General features: G+C 51.6%; 1 protein-coding gene across 3 annotated transcripts in view; it reads left to right on the forward strand.

The window, feature by feature from the left end:
• The window catches only part of SMG6 (SMG6 nonsense mediated mRNA decay factor), a 107,538-nt gene that overhangs the window by 15,034 nt on the left and 72,830 nt on the right, over window positions 1–19,674 (forward strand). For all 3 annotated transcript variants that reach the window (XM_014254933.2, XM_014254935.2, XM_005525788.3), the window contains exons 9-10: window positions 10,833–10,894; window positions 14,461–14,606. In XM_014254933.2, the coding sequence (XP_014110408.1) occupies window positions 10,833–10,894; window positions 14,461–14,606 (208 nt within the window). The remainder of the gene's footprint in view (window positions 1–10,832; window positions 10,895–14,460; window positions 14,607–19,674) is intronic.

The raw sequence follows: 19,674 nt of genomic DNA on the forward strand, positions 1-19,674 counted from the left end.
GCAGTGGCAGAGAAATTGGGGTGGATTTATTAGCTCTGGAATTCAGAGCAGGTTTTAACTTCCATTTCTTTACCCAGACTTTCTCCTCATCAGCAGGGAGTGTGAAACACTGCACCAGGGTTTTCATGAGTGAGCAGTAAATACCACCATAAAGCAATTTTGGGAATGCCTGTGTATCCAGGAGCGTGGGCAGGACCTTAGGGCTGCCCAAGCTGCTTCCTCAACAGAGACCATGTGTCCTTAGTGAAAAGGGTCCCTGTCCCAGTCAGCTTCTGCATGTTTCACATACGGTTTTCCTTGGTGATGTTTGTTGTTCCTGCTCTGGGCACTTGTTCCTCTTGGGCAGCAGCCACCTGGGTGACTGGGCTGGCTCCTTCTCCTGCCTGGTTTCAATCCAGTTTTTCATCTGGTGGAGCTTGGGCTTTGCATCTGGAGGGATAAAAACTCATTTTAGTCTGGTAGCAGTTGTGGTGGGAGTTTCTTGGCCATTCTGCTCCTTTAGCTTGTCCTTTGCTTGGAGCAGTCAGACACAGGACCAGAAGTGACCCGTGTTCAGAGTCAGGGTTGCGTGGATGTCACTGCCTCTGCTCCCTGGGAGTGTCTGGTTTGTTCAGAGGCTGTTGTGGTGTGAGCTGTGTGTCTCTGAGCATGGCCAAACTTTGCTCATGCAAATATGCCCCAGAGACAGCCCTGTTTCTGAGAGCTTCTCTCTCCACTCTCAGCTCTTCTCCTCACCTTCTTACTCTGTTCCATTACACATGACTAGAGGTAAGTGACAGGCAGAAGTGGAAATGATGTATTGCTGTAATGATGGTTGTTCTTCCGTACAGATGCACGGAGAAGAAGCTGCTTGGGGAACTCATTATTTTTGGTGCATCCCTGCCAGGCTGGTGAGAGCATTTCTCCTCACTGCCAGCATGGTTGGGTGGTTTCACTCTGGACAGTTAAAGATTGATCTTTTCTTTGTGGACTCCTATGAATAATCTTTGCAGGATGAAGTAAGGACACCTACAGGGCTCTCTTATTTGATCCTTCCATGGTGTCAGGTGGGCAAAGCCCTCAGAATGGTCCATTTTAGGAGGCTGTGAGCTGGAAAATCAGCCCAGGCAGCTGGGGCTGTGCCTGTGGTTTAGATGGGCAGGGTGAAAACACAGACCTGCTGTCATCTCCCCACTGCTAGGGCATGGCTCCCCAAAAAGGTAACCCTGCAGGCTGCACATGATGTCCTGGGCTGACTCTTGCATGCTTTTAGGGATTTTTTAACCCAAAACTAGATGCCAGTGCAGAGAGTGGAGGGAATGGGACCCACTAGCCCAGCAGTGTCTGGACATGCCGTGTGTGCTGCTGCTGGAGCTGTTCCCACACCAGAGCAGTGCTGTAGGTGTATCCCCAAAGGGAGGGAGTTTCCTCTCGGGTTTTTCTCATGGAAGTAGCCGGTGGGATACACTCACAAGCTCTTAGAGTGTCAGCACCTTGTCACAGGAGGATGGCTTGTGTCAGGAAGTTCGTCCCCTCTATGGTTAGATGCTCTCTAGTACTGGATGTGATCCTGTCTGTGGTGTGCTGTGTTCTGGGCTGTCCTTGCTGTCAGGGGATGGCAGTGCTTCCCCCCAGCCTGCTCCTGATGCACACCTCTGCAGAGCTGCCAGCCCCTGCTGAGCCTCCCCTGCAGCACAGCAAGAGGCAGAGATGCTCTCTGGGGTGGGAATGCCAGGCACCAGCAGCCAGCTAAGGGCTGCCTTCCCTCATTTCTGGCCTTTATCCACCGCCCACATGAGAGAACATTAAGAGCTGTTGCATCCTTAATCTCCGTGCCCACAGCGAGACTTGAGAGAGTGAAGTGTGGAGTTCCCTCTGTCCTGCCCTCATTTTCCTCACCCCCACAAGCTTGCAGGAAGCTGTTGGGTTTGGTTACTCATTCACGGAGGTCAGGACTAGGTCTGGGTTTTTTTTTTCCTTTGTGTTTAGGAAACAGTTTACAAACTGTTTTGAGCACGGGGGAGCTGGTGGCATGTGAAAGAAGCTTGTCAGCCTCTTTACTGCTGGACTTGCATTAATTCTCTGCCCTGCCTCCTTTTCTGTAGTCTCTTTCTTGGTTGGCAGCATGAGTATTTGAGTGCTTTCCCCTGCCTGCAACCTTTTTGCCTCCTGATATGAACTCAGCCACCAAGCCACCTTGGGGCTTTATTTTTACTCGAGCCGTTTTGGTTCACGTGGGGAGGCTGGTTTCTTTCCCTCAGCAGTGAGAAGAGTTCTCTGCAGAGGAAGTAAAAGAGTGCCAGGCTGCAGTTGAAACTGGTTAAACACCAAAACCACGCTCCTGGTCTCGCTGGGTTTGAGACGTGACACTCAGCCATGCAGCTCAGCACTGGCTTTTTTTTGCCTGCCAGTTGTGCACCATCCCTGCTTGCACTTCATTTTTTAATAAATTGTGTTTTCACTTTGACTTGATGATAAAAACCTTCTCAGCTGCAATTCCTGTGTTAGCAATCCAACCAGAAAATGCTGTTCCACTTTGCCTGGGCTTGTGATGTTCCATGGATGCTCAGTGCTGCTCCACCAGAGCCCGATTCAGCCTGTGCACTCATGTCCTGTAGAACCCAAATGATGCTTTCCAACACAACTTGACCTTTTGTCCCTACCCAGAAAGTAAAGACTGAGTTATTTGTAACAGTTTCCAGAAGCTGATGTTTATATTCCTCCCCCCGCCACCTTCTTCTTTTTAGTGGTTTTATTTAACTGTGAAGAACAAGGCAGGGACTGATGTTGCCTGAATGGGAGAGACCCTGGCATGTTCTCCTCCTGGCAACAGGCATCTGGTGCTGATGTGTGTGGTGGATCAGAGGTGGGAGCACTACAAGGACATCAGTGAGCTGTGCCTTTGTGAGGGGCTCTGCTCTATCCCCGTGCTCACAGAGGCTGCGGTGAGGGGAGAGAGGCTTTGTGTTCCAACAAGCTTCTCATACCCCAAAACCAAGTACAATCATCCAGAAACCGCCTTTCCCTGTCAGTCACTCTTCCCTCATTTCCTCTCCTGCTGGTGCTGATCAGGCAGGGATTTGTGTGTAACCAAATCCCCTCCTGCTGCTGCACACAAGGCCTTTCTCAGAGCAGTGGGTTTGATGATCCTGGTGCTGCACAGTGGTGTTGGGAGGGAGAGTTTGCACTTGAGATGAGAACGCTGCTAGAATTGGCAGTACTGGTAAAGGAAGTAAAATATCTTAATAGCAGGGTTGGGAGATTTCCCAGAGCAGGGTGAAGGCTGTAGACACTGATTTCTCTTGAGATCTTTTTTTTTGTTGTTAGGCTAACCTTGATCTTTGTCTGAAGTTGGCCCAGGCCAATGTTTCCTGCTGTCTGTTGTAGACTTTTTGAGATTGGCACCTTGTATCCCACAGCCAAACCTCTTAATTCTGCCATGTGGAGTGTTTATTCCTCTTCAGTGTTGAATGAGCCATTTCCAGACAGGCTTTGTATCCACTGTGGAGGTGGGTACTAGGAAAGAATCTTCCTTCCGAAGGATCAGGGAGTGGAACCTGCTGGAGTCTGTGTCATTTCCTCTGTCCTTGGCTCTACTCCTCCTCCCCAGCAGATTTCACTGCTGCATAATTCCAGGTGGAGAGGGAGATGCAGAAGGGTGGGACAGCTACCTGTGGGAGCCTGAGGCACAGCCTGGCTTGGAGCTCCCCGGGTGGGTAGCGTGGCTGGAAGCGTGGGGAGATGCGAAGGTTGCGTGAGATTATGCTGTCATCCTTCTGGAAGGCTCTGTCTCTGCTCAGCCTGTTGTCCAAATGTCTCCTCTCTTGGCCCAACTCCATCCTAAGCCTTTCAGGGTTTGATCTCTTCAGTCTTTGCCCTTCTTAGTTTCTCACATTATCTCCCTCCTTTGTGCTTTAACCCCACGAATAATCTACTCTGGAGCAGTAAAGAAGGCTGACAACACCCTGAGCTGTTTTAGCAGCTGATCTCTCAGGACCAGAATTCATCACACATTTCTTCGTGTCAGTTTTCTGTCACGGGAAGGTGAACACTGTTTATTCCTGGCAAACAGTGAGAGTGTTTGAGTATAAGCTGCTTTTGGTTGGGGCTGCTTTAGTGCACATGTGGCCTCCCCCTTACCTGCTGGACACAGAAAGCTCTGCCTGGGCTTTCAGTGCTTAACCAGATGCAGCCTTGAAGAGCTGAGCTTGTATCCTAAATGACCTGCAGCACCAGAGCCAATTTGTGAAAAGTTTTGTGTCAGAAGTGAACTTGATATCTCAGCTGAGGACTCTCTGGCGTGTTTGCATAGATTCAGAGAGTTTATGGTCAGCAGGGACCATTAGATCATCTAGTCTGATCTCCTGTATATCACAGGTCCTTAAATTTCACCCTGCTACTCCTGTGTGAAGCCAAGTAACTCATGTTTGGCTAAAGCAGTACTTCCAGAAGGACATCCAGCCTTGAGAATCCACCCTTTTCCTGGGGAGTTCATTCCAGTGATAATTGCACTGGTTTTGAGACGCTTTTACCTTATTTACAGAGTGAATGTTCCCGGTTTGTTCCCATGCTTTGCTCTTCTGCAAGTATAAAGAGCCCTTAAGTACCACGGAGGCACTTTACACCCAGCAATCCAATCGCCTCCCAGTCTTATTTTGATAACACTGAACAGATTGAGCTGTTGAAATTTTTCACTGCAAGGCATCAGTTCTAGCCTTTGAATCACTTTTATGGCTGTTTTTTTGGATCCTTACCAATTTTTCAGCATCCTTTTAAAAATAAGGGCACTAGAGCTGGATGCAGTATTTCAGTGTCATCCCCTACGGTGCCGTATTTAGATGTGAATGTTCTGTCCAGTCCCTGCTCTGCTTGCACATCCAAGGGATGTGTTTAATCCTTTTTGCTGGACATTGCATTGGGAATTCAGCCACTGTGGTCCCTAAAGGCTTTGTGGAGAAGCTGCCTCGGGCACGATCTCCTGGAGACTTAATTTTCCATGTGGTGCCAGATGAATAACATGACATTTGATGCTGGAAACCCCCAGATTTTGAAGCTGTTACAATAAACCCTGTGTAAATGTTCTGTAGCCATCGTTACTTACAGCTCCAAATGGGCAGTTTGACAGCAGAATTTCTTTTTGTTGATTAAAACATTGCTAGTGAGTCTCTACCATCCTCTTTCCATCCAGTTCAGTGAGGATCCCTGAAGACCTCTCTTTAAGAGGTTACTGAATCAGTTTATTCGTTTAATGATAATATTTTTTTCAAGAATGTTTTGTATTACTAATTCATGGAAACCAAATTTAGATACAAGCTTGGTTGAAAAGGAAGTAACACACGTATAAATATTGTATTTGACCTGCTTTCGTCGAGTTGAAAGTTCTGTGAGTAAATTCGTTATTAAATTATGTTGAATTTATTTAGAAGTCAGATACTTGTTCTGGAGCCAAAGAAGTTACCATAGCTTGATCTTTATGTTACTAAAGCAGATAATTTTCTTCCTTAACATTTTTCCTCTCATCTGCTCCTTGCTGGGATGAAGGAAGAACTCAAAAGTTCACTGCTTGTGCCAGGGGGCTTATTAAATTTCTTTTTTTCTCTGGCTGGGTTGATGGCTTATAATTCTTATAGCCATGAGATGTGTCCTGGAGCTGCAGGAGTGTGTCAGTGTCTCTTTACCTGTAAATTAATTTCTTTTATGCCTCAAGGCCATGATGCATCAGGGTTCCCTCTCTCTTCCATGTTTTGGCAAATTGGATTTTACGTTTGTGCAGTGTCTGAAGTTAAGTAGCAGGATTTTCACTGGAATTGCTTCTACTGCTACAGAAATGAATCCATTTCAGGGTAGGACATTGCTCTGCTAAGCAGAAACCTGCACTAAACACGTGGCAAGAAGCAGCCAAGGCAAGCCCTGTATCCATTTGTGGTTGCAGGTGGTATATGAAGAGAAGTGATTATAGTAATTAGCCCAGCTGGAATTTGCCCACAGCTCTGTGGGTACCTTGTAAACACTGCAAAAATGCCAGACAATCTCAACAGCCCTTTTGTCTCGTCTCCTTTATGTAGGTAGCCATTTGCACAAAACCCTTTCCACCAGCACTTTGGTGGGGTTACACCTGTAGCAGTAAAAAATCCTCCTGGTATCCTGCCAGTCAAGCCCACTGCAGCATCCTGGGCTTTTCTCTGCATCAGTGTTGGACTGGGTGCTCTGAGAGAGCTGCCTGTGGAAAAAGAGAAATAATCTTAATGTGGTCTATCTAGCCCTTGAGCTGGGAGTGAGAATATGGCACGTTTTGAGTGCCTGGATGTTATTTCACACAGTTCTCAGCAAGGAAGCTGTGCCTGGAAAAGCCTGACTGCCCAAGAAACCCTGAAAATATTTGGGATGAGTGCGGTACGTGTTTTGGAGCAGAGCTGTGTGGCTCTGTGGTCTGTATCCCAACCCCTTGTCACTGAGGAGACCCTCAGACTCAGGAGAACATCCTGCTGTGCTCCAGGCCCTTCCACTCCAGTGGAGACAGCGCATTTGTTACAGGCAGTTTTGCATCTGGTCTCTTGATTAATGGACTTGTCTTTTGCAGCCTATTTTGACTCTGACACCACTTTCTGCTCCACAGATGCTTTGCTGATGTTGAAGAAAGTTTGCCTCGCTTGATAAAGACCAGATCCTGGAATTTACTTCCAAACCTGAAGTAACAATTTTTAACTTGAAACGCTTTTTCCCCAGGAGTCGTTTCTCCAGAATCTTTCCCTTATTTGGTGCCTCCTTCACAGCTGGGGCTGATGCTCAGGTGCCAAAGCTCTGCACTCCCTGCCCAGAGCCAAACGGGTTCAAGCGCAGCAGTGCCACTTCCCAGCCCTGATCATGGCACATCTTTTCCTGTCTTCTCCGATGGCATTTCCAGCATTGCTGTGCTGGGGTGGGGGACACCATTTGCAAGGTGTTCAGTGCAGTATGTGGAGGTTAAATGTTGCTTTCTTCTCTGCTTGCTGGAGACAAGGCAGACCTTTCCCAACGCTGCCCGAGCGGTTCCGTGTTGCTGTCAGGCCGTGCTCCCCGCGGCCTCGAGGAGATTTGAGCTGGCTGTTCAGCCCCGTTGCTATCTCTGCTCTTTTAGCTGCTCCACGAGAAGTTGTTAGTCACTGTTGATTCCTTCCATGGCAACAAATCCAGTTGGGTTGGCTGCGAGGTGTGTGAATGCTCCCCAAGCAGCACTGGGCTGCTTCCTCTGGTGAGGTTGCCTCTTCCCAGGTGGATTTAGTCTGTCTGCACATGCTGACTCATGACAGCTGAAACAGCTGTTTTCAGCTTCAGGCACTACTGTGTGCAGGGACCCCTTCTTCTTCTTGACAGCTGGTTTGTTTTTATAACTAATGCCTTCACTATATGCTCATAACTTCCATATCGGTGATGCCCGCTTTTCAGCTGGAAGGGCCAAAATCCAGTTTTTGACATAGTTTTGTTGTTGTATAAGCTTTTCTTGATGGGCTTTTCCCAAGTGAGCAACTGGGACGATCCAAATTTGGTTTTCTGCCCCAGGGAGCAGCGTTGACCACAAAGGGCAGCAATGTCAGTGTACGGGGAGTCCTGGTCTGGCATCCCGATACTGGCACGAGGACCATTTTTGGAAAACCTTTGAGGGGTCTGTTTTTGGGCTGCACAATCAGTGAGAAGAAGGCAGTAAGTTGTTGTAGGTCTCGTGGTAGCACTGTCAGGGTGGTGAGTGTGCTGACAATGCTTTTGGGAAATGTTCCTCTCTAGCATGTCAGTGCAGAGCAGCAGGTGACAGAAACTTCCTCCTGTGTGCCAGGCCACTCATGGAGGTCACGGTGTGAGAAGCTGAGTTTGATGGGAGGAGCTGGGAGGGCTCCCAGAGGCTGAGGGACAGGTGAGTCAGTAGGGAAACAGTCATCCAGAGAAAAGCCCAGTCAAAGCAGCCCCATGGCCTTAGCATGAACCCGAAGATGAAAGGTCCAAAGTTGAGTGATGAGCTCATCAAAACCTCGAGGCTGTGAGAGAAAAAGTGGTGAAAGAAGCGTGAGGTGCCTGCTTGAGATGCCACAGTGCTGGGGCACAGGGCTCTGCCTGGGCTTGCTGGAGCTGTGATTTAAGCTGGCAAGAGGCATGAAAAATGCTTCATTCCTAGAGGCAGGTATCACATTTCCTTAAAAACAATTATAAGTAAGCACATATCTCTGTCCCAGTTCTGTACTGGTTGCTGGGGAGTGTGACTGGTGAGTCCTTGGGATTGCGAGTGAAAAGGCTGAGTGTGGAACTTGCTCTGAGAAAATGGGGGTGAAGCCAATGTCCTTTTAAGCCCTCCTGGAGCTGAGTGTCTGCAGACACACTCTGGGCATGTCCTTGCTGGTGTCACTTTCCATTCAAGGTGGGGAATTTTGGTTTTCCCCACTGCCAGTGAAGTGTGGGGATTGCAGAGCACTCCTGGGGCCATGGGTGAATGTGGGCCTTAGAGGAAAATTTCTGCCCCAATTTCTTCTTTCCCAAACCTGCAGCCTGCCCATGAGTGTTGCTGTCCAATAGAGATGGGTCAGGCCATGAGCTCCTTCTCTTTTCCATATTTCCCCTTGGAGGATGCAGAGCATGGACCCCCTCCTCTAGCTCTTGCACAGGGTCCCACTGTGGGGCAGGGCACTGCCCACCACCCCACCAAGGCTCTCACACAGAGCTGGGGGCTGTGATTCCTTAGATTCCTTAGGCTGTGTCTGTGTCAGAGTCTGTGATTTCAGCCAGAGCTGGTCACAAACCAGCTTTTTGTCTCTGCAGTCTGTTGCCAAAAAAAAAAAAAAGGACCTGTTAAAGGCTTCAAGCTCTCAATTACAATAGTGTCCTTAGGTGAAGAATCAGCTATATCCAAACTTCACTGGAAGAATGAATAAGGGCTTTGCTGTGCTGTCCCAGTATTCCCCAGTCTCTTCTGGGTTCCATCTGCAGGGTTAATAAAGTGGTGGCAAATCAAGTTGAGTTCTAGTGGAAAGGGCTCTTTAGGGCAGCAGTAAAATAGAGAGTAAGCAAGAACCCCTTGCTGCAGGGGCCAGTTTAATTGGTCTGGCTTGTTTTATGAGACAGGTTTTATGTTTAAACTCGCACATGGCCCAGGAGCGACTCTGCAGCAGGGCATCATTCTCCTGCATGGATCCTCCGGGAACGCAGCCGGGTTAATTACACCTCACTGAAGGTGCAGAGCAGCTGGCATCAGTCATGGCTTGAACCCAGGGGCTCAGTAAATGGGGGAGGGAGGTGGCACCAGAGCTGGGATGCCAGTGACAACTGTCCCCTGCAGCCAGGCCTGGCAGAGAGCTCGGGAGGCACTGCTCAGTGCCTGCCCTGCATCCTCTGGCATGTGCCCAGCTCTTGGCTGGGCACTGCCACAGCCCTGCCAGGTAACCTTATCCTCCCCCTGTGAGTGGAAGTGGGGGAGTTGAAGCTGTAAAAGCCCTGGGTGGATTGGAGCAGTGTGGTGGTGCTCTGGGTCGCTCCTGGTCAGCATCTCCCTCGCAGCACTCGGAGCCTGGCTTTTCTCAGCGCGCTGAGGCTGTGCAGGCACAGGCAAGAGAGGAAAACCTCCTGCTCTGGGGAAGGTAAAAGTGAGGCCAGTCCACTCCTGCTGTGACACAGCCACCCCCAGGGCCAGGCTGAGGGAGTGCTCACCCACCCACAGCCATCCTCAGAGCTGTGTAGATAAGGACTGCGAAAGCCCGGAGCTGTGCCGGGTGAGCAGAGGTGGCCTGGAGCAGTAGTGAATAATTATTCAAGTTGGGTTTTGGAGTCAGGGGACCAAAGCAGGGCAGGAAGCTGCCTTCACACCGTGTGCTACAGCCAGCTCCCTTGTATCCCCTGAGCTCCGTGTCCACAGAATCATGGAATGTTTTGGGTAGGAAGGGACCATTTAGTTCCACCCACCCATGCCATGGGCAGGGACAGCCTGCACTAGAGTAGATCACTCAGAGCCCCATCCAGCCTGGCCTTGAACACTTCCAGGAATGGGGCAGCCACAGCTTCTCTGGGCAGTTCAGTAGCTGTTCAAAATGCAGGATCTCAGAGGCTCTGCTGGAACATCTGAGCACTGTCTCTAACACCAGATAAATGAGGGGGTGCAGCATCACCCCAATCCTCCCTTGCTTCTGGAAGCTGCTCCTGGCAGGGTACAAAGAAGTGTGGGTGCTGCAGCTGAGCTCTCTGTGCTGGCTGCTCTGCAGAAGAGTGCTGGGGAGGACATCCTGCTCCCTGTCTGCCTTGTCCAGCTGCTGCTCTGCCTCTGGCAGGTCAGGAGCACGGAACAGGCTGCTGCTGGTGCTTGTGGGGTTGTGTTTTTCCATCAGTGGGAATGCTAGTGGGGAATGCTGCCTTTGGATACTCCTTTTCCAGAACCCATTAGGCTGTGCTAAGTTTTGAGTTGATGAGACAGGGGGGAGGAGAGCTTTGCTTAGAGGTGCCTGGGGTGCAGGTATCAGATTCGGGTTCCTGGGGTTCAGGTATTGGATTTGGAGGTGCTTATGTTGTGTTTGGGGTGCCCAGGGTGTGGAGTTTGGGGCTTCTGGAGCGAAGAAGCCCTGTGCAGGATCACAGGACCCGGCAGAGGGTGCTGTGTCTCCACTGCCTCTCCCAGCTCCGCTTCCAGCTCCAGCTGTTTGGCACTTGCCTCTGCCTCTGTGCATGATGTTTGTAAGAGTTTGGGCATGTCCATTTGGTTCCCATCTCCAATGCCACCCCCAGCATCCAGGCCAGGTTCTTCTGTCACTAGGGACATTCTTAATTCACAGGAAATAGGAGAGAGTTTAATTGTTTTCTCCTCTCTCTCTTTTTTTTTTCTTTTTTTTTTTTTTCCCATGCAGCTGAACAAAAGGTTCATCCTCAGTTTTCTCCATGCCCATGGGAAGCTGTTTACCAGGATTGGGTAAGTGTGCAGGATGTTTATTTTATTTTCCTACATTACAAGTCTTTTTGGAATTTAATATTGTTAGCAACTAAGCTGTGTTTGGAGCTGAGGGCACAGGGTGTGAATTCTTGCAGGCCTGGCCTCCTGGTTCTTATTCTCCTTACCCGCCCTCCAATCCACACTGGTTGGAGCTTGGGCTTTTCCTTTCCCCCACCTCAAAGCCCATTCCTGCCCATGCACCAGGACCCTCTGGCAGAAACTGAGCTCAGATGGTTCACACACACAGGAGGAACTAGAGGCTGTTTTCTCTCTATCCCATCACCTAACTGTGCTCCCTCCCCTTGAATTTCTGTGTTTAACCCCCTGTCTTCCATTGCCCTCACCCAGGGCAAAGGTGGCTCCTGGGGCTCTCAGTGGCTGCTGCTTGTGAGGATCACAAAGCCATTGAGGCAGATCCATGTGGTGACTGAAAGCTGCCATCCAGATCGTGGCAAAACAAGCCTTGCCCTTCATCTCCTCAAGCCCCGTAGCTGAGAGCTGCCCTGGCTGTGGGAACTGGTTTGTACAAAGTGCCCTTGGCAGTGGCTGTCAGAAATGGGTTTCAAGTAATTGAACTGTTCCCCTTGAAGCAAAGCAAACCTGATCCCAGCCTGGGCTGAGATCCCAGCCCAGGGAACATCCTTATGACCCCAAGGGCAGAGCTCAGCCTCAGGGCTGATGGGCTTCCCATGGAGCTGCCTCTGCTCCAGCTCCGGACTGGCCCTCGCTGTGGGATCAGCTGGTGAGGAGAGACACTCTGCCAGTGGTGGTCTCAGCTTGAGCCTGCCAGTGCCTCAGAAGCTGACAGAGTTTCCTGAGTTCTGTTGGCTCCTTCATTCTCCTGTGGAACTGCTGGCTACAGGACTGAGAGGCCTTTTCCTCTATCTTTTCTGAGGTAAAGGGAGTGTGGGTGCAAAGTGACAGCTTGTCCCTGCTGGGGACAGCTTAGATCCTGCCACACAGCAGCACCTCAGCATTTGCTGTGTCCAGTGCTTACAGGAACGACCACTCTGGGAACTTCGGACCCTTCACAAAAACCAGGAAAGCAGGAGCTGGCGATTTGTTGGAGATCCAAGTGTCTGAGGGTCACTGCTGATCTCTCCCTGAGTCACAAGGCATTGATTACCCACCCATGGGCCACCAGGCTGGCCTGCAGCAAGGAGGCAGAGCTGCAGGAAAAGAGGAGAGCTGCCAGAGCCCACGGAAGGTTTGGGAAGTGCGGGGTCTGTGCTGGAGGACAGAGCATCCGGGGAGCTGCTGGTCCCAGCGCTGTGGGGCCGCGCTCGCGGTCCAGCTCCGGTTGAACGGATGCCAGCAGGGGATTAATGGGGATGTAGCAGAGATCAGTTGCACATTTGGCTCCTGAGACTTTTGTGAAATTAAGATGCAGTGTTTCAGGCAGTTGCTTCCCAGGACAGTCATTTAGAAAACCCAAGTATGTTTAATGGTACAGTATGCCCTGAAGTACTTAGAAGGGAACTAGAAAGTAATACCATGACACAGGAAGAGAAAATCGTCCAGCCCTGCTTAACAGCTTCCGTGCTTAAAATAGGTAAAAGGTGAGGAATAGCCAAGTCCTTTTTGGGCAGGATCTTTGGTGATTTATCTGGAAAAAATACGGAGATGATGTTGTCCTAATTGGACTCTTGCTCCTAAAACCACAGGTAAGCAATTTATTAAAAACTTCCACTTGGCTGCTGACCTGCTGGTTCTGAGCTCAGTGGGGTTACTGCATTCTGTTCCAGATGTGCTGTGGTATCAAAGCACAGGTGGTGGAGCTGAGGAAGCCCTCACTCCTTCTTGTTGTTATTCCATGGCAGTAATCTTCATCTCCTCAGTAACAACCCGTCCTGCAAAGGGCTCCTCCATCCCCAGAGTGCTGTCTGCCTTAGGAGGATGTTGCTGGATACACTGGATGTGGTCTGAGATTTCTCAAAATTAGGAAGTCTTTAGAAGCAATCAGTTTACTCTAATTCTCTGGCTGTGCCCCAAATCCAGGAAAGCAGTGCTTTTGTAGTGACAGGGCTGCTCCATTCCACAAAGCTACAAGGTACAAGGAGACTATTTGTTCCCCCCTCCATGTTTTTGGGAAGGTAACAGAGACTTTGAGCTGCTCCAGCAAACAGTGCCCAGGGAGAGAGTACCCTCCTGGTAGGCAGACCTGGGTGATGAAAAGCACCCATGAAATACGGCTAAGAGTAAAGCCATTTCTGTCTTTAAAAATCAAGCTGTCACTGTCCTGAATTCTGTTGGGGAAGCCCAGCAGAATTGCCCATGTGGGTTACCAGAAGTGGCTCATTAATCCAGCCTGTGGTGATATCACAAGATCTGAATCTCCTGGGGGGAAGATAGAGGAAATTGCTATGGAGGCCCCTGAGGTTGCCTGCCCCAGCTCCAGATGCCTCACCCTCTGTGGGTTTTGGCTCCCTCACTCCCATGAGGGCACTTGATAATGTCACTGATAACTGGCAGTGTGGGCACTTTTCTGGGAGATTTCCAGTCTGCTGTGTCTGGCTGTGGCTTTTTCTAGCGTAGGAACAAGAATCAATGCAGCAAACTCTGCAGAGGAGGCAGTGGGACAGGAGGACCTCCCCCCTCAGTAGTTCCCAAGGTTTTGGGCAGCTTCTTGGTTATAAAATTATCTTCATTGGGATACCAGGTTAGGACTGTTGTGGGCAACCACACCTCAGTCATTTTTGGGGTTTGACTGTGCTCTTTACAATAATTTCAATTTTTCACCCCGCTTCAGCTGGGAGGTTGCTGAGGATCCAACAGCTTTGATAAGTGACCTCAGCTAATTCCCTCAGCGATGAAGAGCAGGATGAAGGTGTCAGGTTTCCATGGGTGCTTGTGAGTGGTGTTGAAAGCTCACCCCATCCCCAGCCGTGGCCCCGCAGCCGCGGGCTGCTGTGTCCTGACGCGCGACAGCGGCGCTGCGGCTGCGGGGACCCGCTCCAGCTTTGACACTGTCAGCAGCTCCACGAGTCAGAGAGTCCCTGTCCTGTGGGGCTCGAAGTGATGAAGTTCAGGGGCTCAGTCGCAGTGCCGGGGAGTGTGTAGCCTGGGGGAGACAGGGCTCGGTGCCACGGGATCCGATGTTGCAGCGAGGAGTTCTGGAGGAAGCACGCTTTGGCCAGCATTCAATGCACTGGAATTGCCACATCCGCAATGTGGCACCAGTGTGTGCATTTTGCTGCAGCCTTGGGAGTCCCATGGGCTGCTCCTGGTCCAAGTGAGCTGCTGGCCCCTTGGCACCTCTCCCAGATTGGTAGAAGTCAGTAGAAAAAAATGGTTGGTCAGAAATGACTCATAAAGGCCGTGTTTTTCTGCCAAAAGAATGCTGCCTGTCGTTCACAGAGCAATCCCTCACTGCCCTCTCTAAGGAAGCAGCCTGCACCTTCATTCTCCACAGCTTCTGGCTGGGAGACAGCACCCCAGGGATTCCCCCTTCCCCAGGAGATGTGAGACGGGCTGAGCCATGCCCACCTCCCACCCCGCATCTCAGGGCACAGCCTGCTCTCTACAGCCTCTCTCTCTGTCTGCAGGATGGAGACTTTCCCTGCGGTGGCTGAGGAGGTCCTGAGGGAGTTCCAGGTGCTGCTGCAGCACAGCCCCCCTCCCATCGGAAGCACCCGCATGCTGCAGCTCGTGGCCATCAACATGTTTGCAGTGTACAACTCCCAGCCCAAAGGTACCACGTGCTGCTGGAGGGGAAACTGGACGGGGATCATCCACTCCCCGTGCGGAGAAGGGTGGGGGACACACCAGATGGGGAGGTGGGAGTGGTGGTTGGATGCCTGTGGGTGTCAACACAAAGGGAAGAGGACCTTGGCTGGGCCTTTGGAGCTGGCTGTGGTGTCTGAGGAGTGAGGAGGTATCGCATCCCCCCAGAGCCTGAGTCACCAGCACGGGAGGAGGACGCTGCTTTATGGCTCTGCCTTCCCAGTGTTTAAGCTGGGCCCTGCTCAGTGCCTGTGCTGGCACCAGAAGGGCTGGGACAGTGTCAGAGGCCTCAGCTGTTGGCTGTGGCTGCCTGTGTCCATGCAGGTGGGTGGGGAATGTGATGCCACTCTCTGAAACACTGATTTGGAGCCTGTGCCCCATGTTAATGCAGAGAACAAGACAGATCTAGTGTTAATTACTCTCCTCCTCTCACTTCCTCCATCCACCCAGCAGCCTGGCTGGTCTCTACTATTGACAAGTTTAATGTGCTGGGTAACAGAGATGCCACCAAAACCAGAGCCTCTTCACTGAGTTCAAAATGATGCTTCCATGGATTGTGTTTTTCCCCGTGTCCTCTCCAACACACACTCGGCAGCAGGTACCCAGGTCTGCCTGAGCCGTGAGTTTGGGAACAGGGATGAGGCTGCTCTCCCTGGGTGGGAGGTAGCAGCATTTCACATCCTGATACCTTGGGATTTAGATCCCAAACATGAAGGCCTCTAGCTGATGGATTTCAGCTATGGCCAGCATGTGGGCGATCAGGCTGAGCCCCAGATTGCTGCTGCTGGAAGATCCCTCCCTCGTAAGCCAGTTGGCCACTGGTCAGGCTGGTGGTCAGTGGCCAAGGTCAGCTGATGGGGCAAACTGGTACTGGCTGGAGGGCTGGGAAGTGGCTCCTGTGTGCTGTGCCTGCCTTGCAGGCACTCTCCTCTCCTGGAGGAAGCTATCAGTCCCACTGGCGAGGCAGCCATGCCCTCCTGCCTGCCAGATGCCAGCCAGCAATAGTGTGTTTATCTTTGAGCTGCAAAGTACTTCGTGATTATAAGCAAATGCCTCTGCATGACAGTAATTATTGTATTCATAATATTAATAATACCCCTGGAAGGTGAATTAGTAGTGGTGTCTGTGCCACAGGAGCGGGTGGGAAGGAGAGGATGAGATTTGTCTGGGATGGATGGCAAACCCCTTTGGCAGAGCTGGAAGCAATCCCAGCTTTCAGACCACTGGGCTGTGCTTGTCCATCCATAGCTGAGTTGTGGATGTGTGTGAGTGACAGAGGGAGTGCTTTTTATCTCATGAAAAATAAGTATTCTCAGAGTTTTCTGCCTCCTGTGTGGGTAGCTGCCAGCTGCTCCCATCTTTTGGATCTCTGGAGAAAGGAAACCTGTTTCTGCAGGCCGGGACCCGCGGGCTGCGTGCGGAGCAGGTGGCAGTGCTCATGGAATGCCTGCAGGTCGGATGGCACCACGGCTGCCATGTGATGCCAGGGGCCCTTCAGGGATTTCCCTGAGGGCTCTTTGCTCTGGTGACCCTGAAACATTGCTGAGAGTGTTGTTGGCAAAGCAAACCCTGCTGTCAGCGCAAATGCCCCGGTGGTCTCAGAGCGCTCGTACGCCGAGTGCTGGCACAGCACAGGTTGGGATCGCTGCCCACGCTGCCATGCTGGGAAGAGCTGGGTGCAGATGGAAATCAAAAGCAGAGCAGCAAAGGGTCTGGAGTTTAGAAGGAAGGCAGGAATGTTGGAATGGTTACGGAGTGCCCTGCATGGAGCAGGGGTGCTGGCTCGCTCCCCGGTGTGTGGGCTGCTGTGGGCAGAGGCCCTGCGGGAGCAGGCGGCAGGAACGCTGTCGGGAAGGTGCGGGTTTCCATTTCCCAGCACATGAGTCACCTCCCTGTGCTGCAGCAGCAGGGGCAGCAGCGGGAGCCAGGGGGCTGAGCCGCCCCTGTGGGCCTGTGGGAGGCTGGCGGGACGCGGGGAGCAGTCCCACCCTCCTGCATCCCAAATTGCCAGGAAGCGTTGCTGGGGAGCCGGCTGTAGTCAGAGCTTGGCTGTGTCCACTCCACAGAGCTGGAGCTAACTTTGCAGTTGGACCAAACAGCCTCTGGAGATCTCCTCCTACTGAAATCCTGCAAATCTGGGAGCAGAGCGTGGCTGTGTCCTTCCCATCACACGGGCTTGACACTCAGTTTGCAGTAGCAGGAGGACATCCGTGGGCTTGGGGCTGGGAGGGAGGTCTGAGCCTCTTTTCCCTGCTCTTTGGGGGTGTTCTCTTCAGGGATAGCTGCTCCCTCCTTTCCCTGCTGTATTCCCAGGTCTCTGGAGCCCCAGCTACGCCTGAGAAACTTGTAAATGTGCTTGTTGCTCCATGGCTGTAACAAATCCTTGGTGCTGAGATACAGTGGTGCTGGCAGTTGTGATGTGGTGTCAGTGGCATAACAGTCACAATGTGGGGAATTCTATGAAATTCTTAACCCCTGAATAAGAGCTTTTAAGTAGAGTCAGGTATTAAGAAAAAGGAAAGTTAACAATTAAATGCTGTGTTAAGCACCTGTCCTCCCTCTTACTTACACCAAACACAATCCTGCCCCATCTCAGCCTCAGTTTCTCCCATTTTTGGATTGTTCTTGGTCTGTCCCAGACCTTCAGTGAGGCAGTGGGCAGCACAGGAGGTTGGGACTCATTCATGATAATTTATATCTGCTGCTCTTTGCTTTTTTACTCTATTCTTTCGCTGTGGTGTGGGTTGGCTGTGACCTCTCAGGGGTGCCCCTGTCCTGGCACGTGTCCCCCTATGGGATTTGTGACATGTCCTCTGTGTCTCTGCTCCCAGCCACTGCCACTTTGTCATAAACCAACCAACTGCAAGGTCACTGTGTGCTTTTCTGACAGGGTGACTTTTTTTGTGCTGTGTTTAAACTGGTTTCAAAACCAGCCAGCTGTGAGCAGCACGTGGCATTTCACATCCTCCTCCCACGCAGGTCACTGCTGTGGTTACCTGAACCCTGCAGTGGGTGCCAGGGCTCAGGTGAGCACCAGCAGGGCTCTGTGGCCTGTGCCCAGTGCAGCTGAGCTGTGCCTCTCCCCAGAGATAGCACCAGGCACGCTGGAGCTGGTCTCAGCTGCCTGTGCAGCCGGGCAGCACTGGGAAGATCCTGGGAGATGAATTGGATCTGTTGTTTTCTCTGACAGAGGAAGCCAAAGAATTCCCACATGAAGTGCATCCCCTGCTGTTCAGCGTCAAACAGTGTGTTCCTGCTTTGTCCTGGGGGGCATGCAGCCAGTGAGGGTCCCGCTGACCCGGCTGCCTCCCGTCAGGAGCACTTCAGGTGTGAAAAAGCTTCTTGCAGATCTCAAACCCACGGGGCAAGGAGCGCCAACCCGAGGCAGGGAGGCAGAGAGAGGTGGCCACTCTACATGGCAGAGACTTGCTGGTGCTTTCCAGGATGGGACATAAGTGGCTAACCAGTGTTCGGGGCCGTCCTGGGCTCTGGCTGGGACGGGATCGTAGTGGGGTGGCCCGTTTTAACAGTTTGGTAGCCATCTGCACAACCAACTCACAGAGAAGTTTGGATCCCTTTATCCTGACCACAAACACTCCAAGAATTTTAATTTTTTTTTAATTCTGTAATTTGGAGGAATAAAACTCTGGTTTCTGAAAAGACTAATTGAAGCCGTGCTTGCGGCAGGGGCATCTCGGTGAGTGGAGAGAGAGAAACCCCCTCCCAGCCCATCTGTGCCCAATTTACTCCAATCTGGCCTCACTGAGGCTTTTTTCTTTCTCTCTCTCTTTAATAATTTGTTTTATAATTCCTGGAATCAAACCCATCTCAGACACACTGTTTTATTTTACTGTATTATTGGATTATACTTCCTATAAATCACTGGATGTTATTCATAGGCCACCACCAGAATAACTTCCCCTCTCCCCCCGCCTCGATGGTCCCGCATTCCAAACAAGCACACACCAAGGTGGGGGTGCAGCAGCACGGGGCACCCTAGAGACACTTCCCGGAAATCCCAGCAAATTTGCCTGGCTGCGGGTGTGAAGCATCAGGCTGCAGCACCTGGATGCCTTCTGGCACTCTGGGCCGGTCGCACTGTGCCGTGTGGAGGTTGTTAGGAGGTCGGGGTTAGGTGGAAGTGGAGAGGGGAGGGGGCTGCCATATGTGCATCCTCAGCACATGTAGGGAATGAAGTTGCATCCCCCAGGGCCGAGCAGAGTCAGGGCACAGAGGCACAAGGAAGGTCTGGCCAAGTGCGTTGCTTTAGCTGAGGATTGGGAAAGTGGAAAAGCAGTGGAAAGTGACAGTTTGGGCAGGGTGACCCGTGCATCTGCTCTGCCAAGGGCAGGGGGCGAGGAGGAAAACCAGCTAGCTGTGCCCTGGCAGAGGGACCGTGCTGATGCAGGTTGTGAGGTAGGGCCAGGCTGGGCTTTGCTCTGCAGACCCTGGCTCTGTCTTCTTGAGCTGATGATCCATGGCCGGGTTCTCTGTTCACGGTGGTGTCAGCCGGGAAACCTTGAAGGCTCGTGCAGAAAGGGAGGTTTCACAGCAGCAGCTTCAGAGCAGTGTCTGTGGCTTTTGCCACACCAGTGTCCTCAGGCCAGGGCTGAGCAGATCAGTGCTGCAGGGGTTGGAGAGACTGCCTGGCTCAGAGAGGAGCTGCTGTCACACAGCTCTGACTGCAGCCTGTGCAAGGACTGGCTATGGCACGTGGTGCTCCTTGAACACCGACACCAGCTTGAGACGTGGATCTTGCCCAAGTCTTGATACACACAAGAAAAGATGTGTAGGTCAGTGCAAATCCCCTGCAGCGCTTAAGCAGGTACAGGACTTCCTGTTTTCATTGGGGAGGACAGCTCAGAGCCCTGAGATGAGGCTGTGCTGTGGTAACCAGCAGCTGGCTCCGCTGCCATCCCGCCCTACTCGCAGCCCTGGGCTGGACACAGCAGGTCTTGCTTTGCTCACCACACCTGCTCAGGCTTGCAGCCTGAACCCTTCAAATATCCCTGGAGATGATGCAGAGGCTGGTGGTG

Source organism: Pseudopodoces humilis, chromosome 23 (genome assembly GCF_049639895.1).
Source record: "Pseudopodoces humilis isolate 2021_Gansu_Grassland_sample_001 chromosome 23, ASM4963989v1, whole genome shotgun sequence".
NCBI classification, from domain to species: domain Eukaryota; kingdom Metazoa; phylum Chordata; class Aves; order Passeriformes; family Paridae; genus Pseudopodoces; species Pseudopodoces humilis.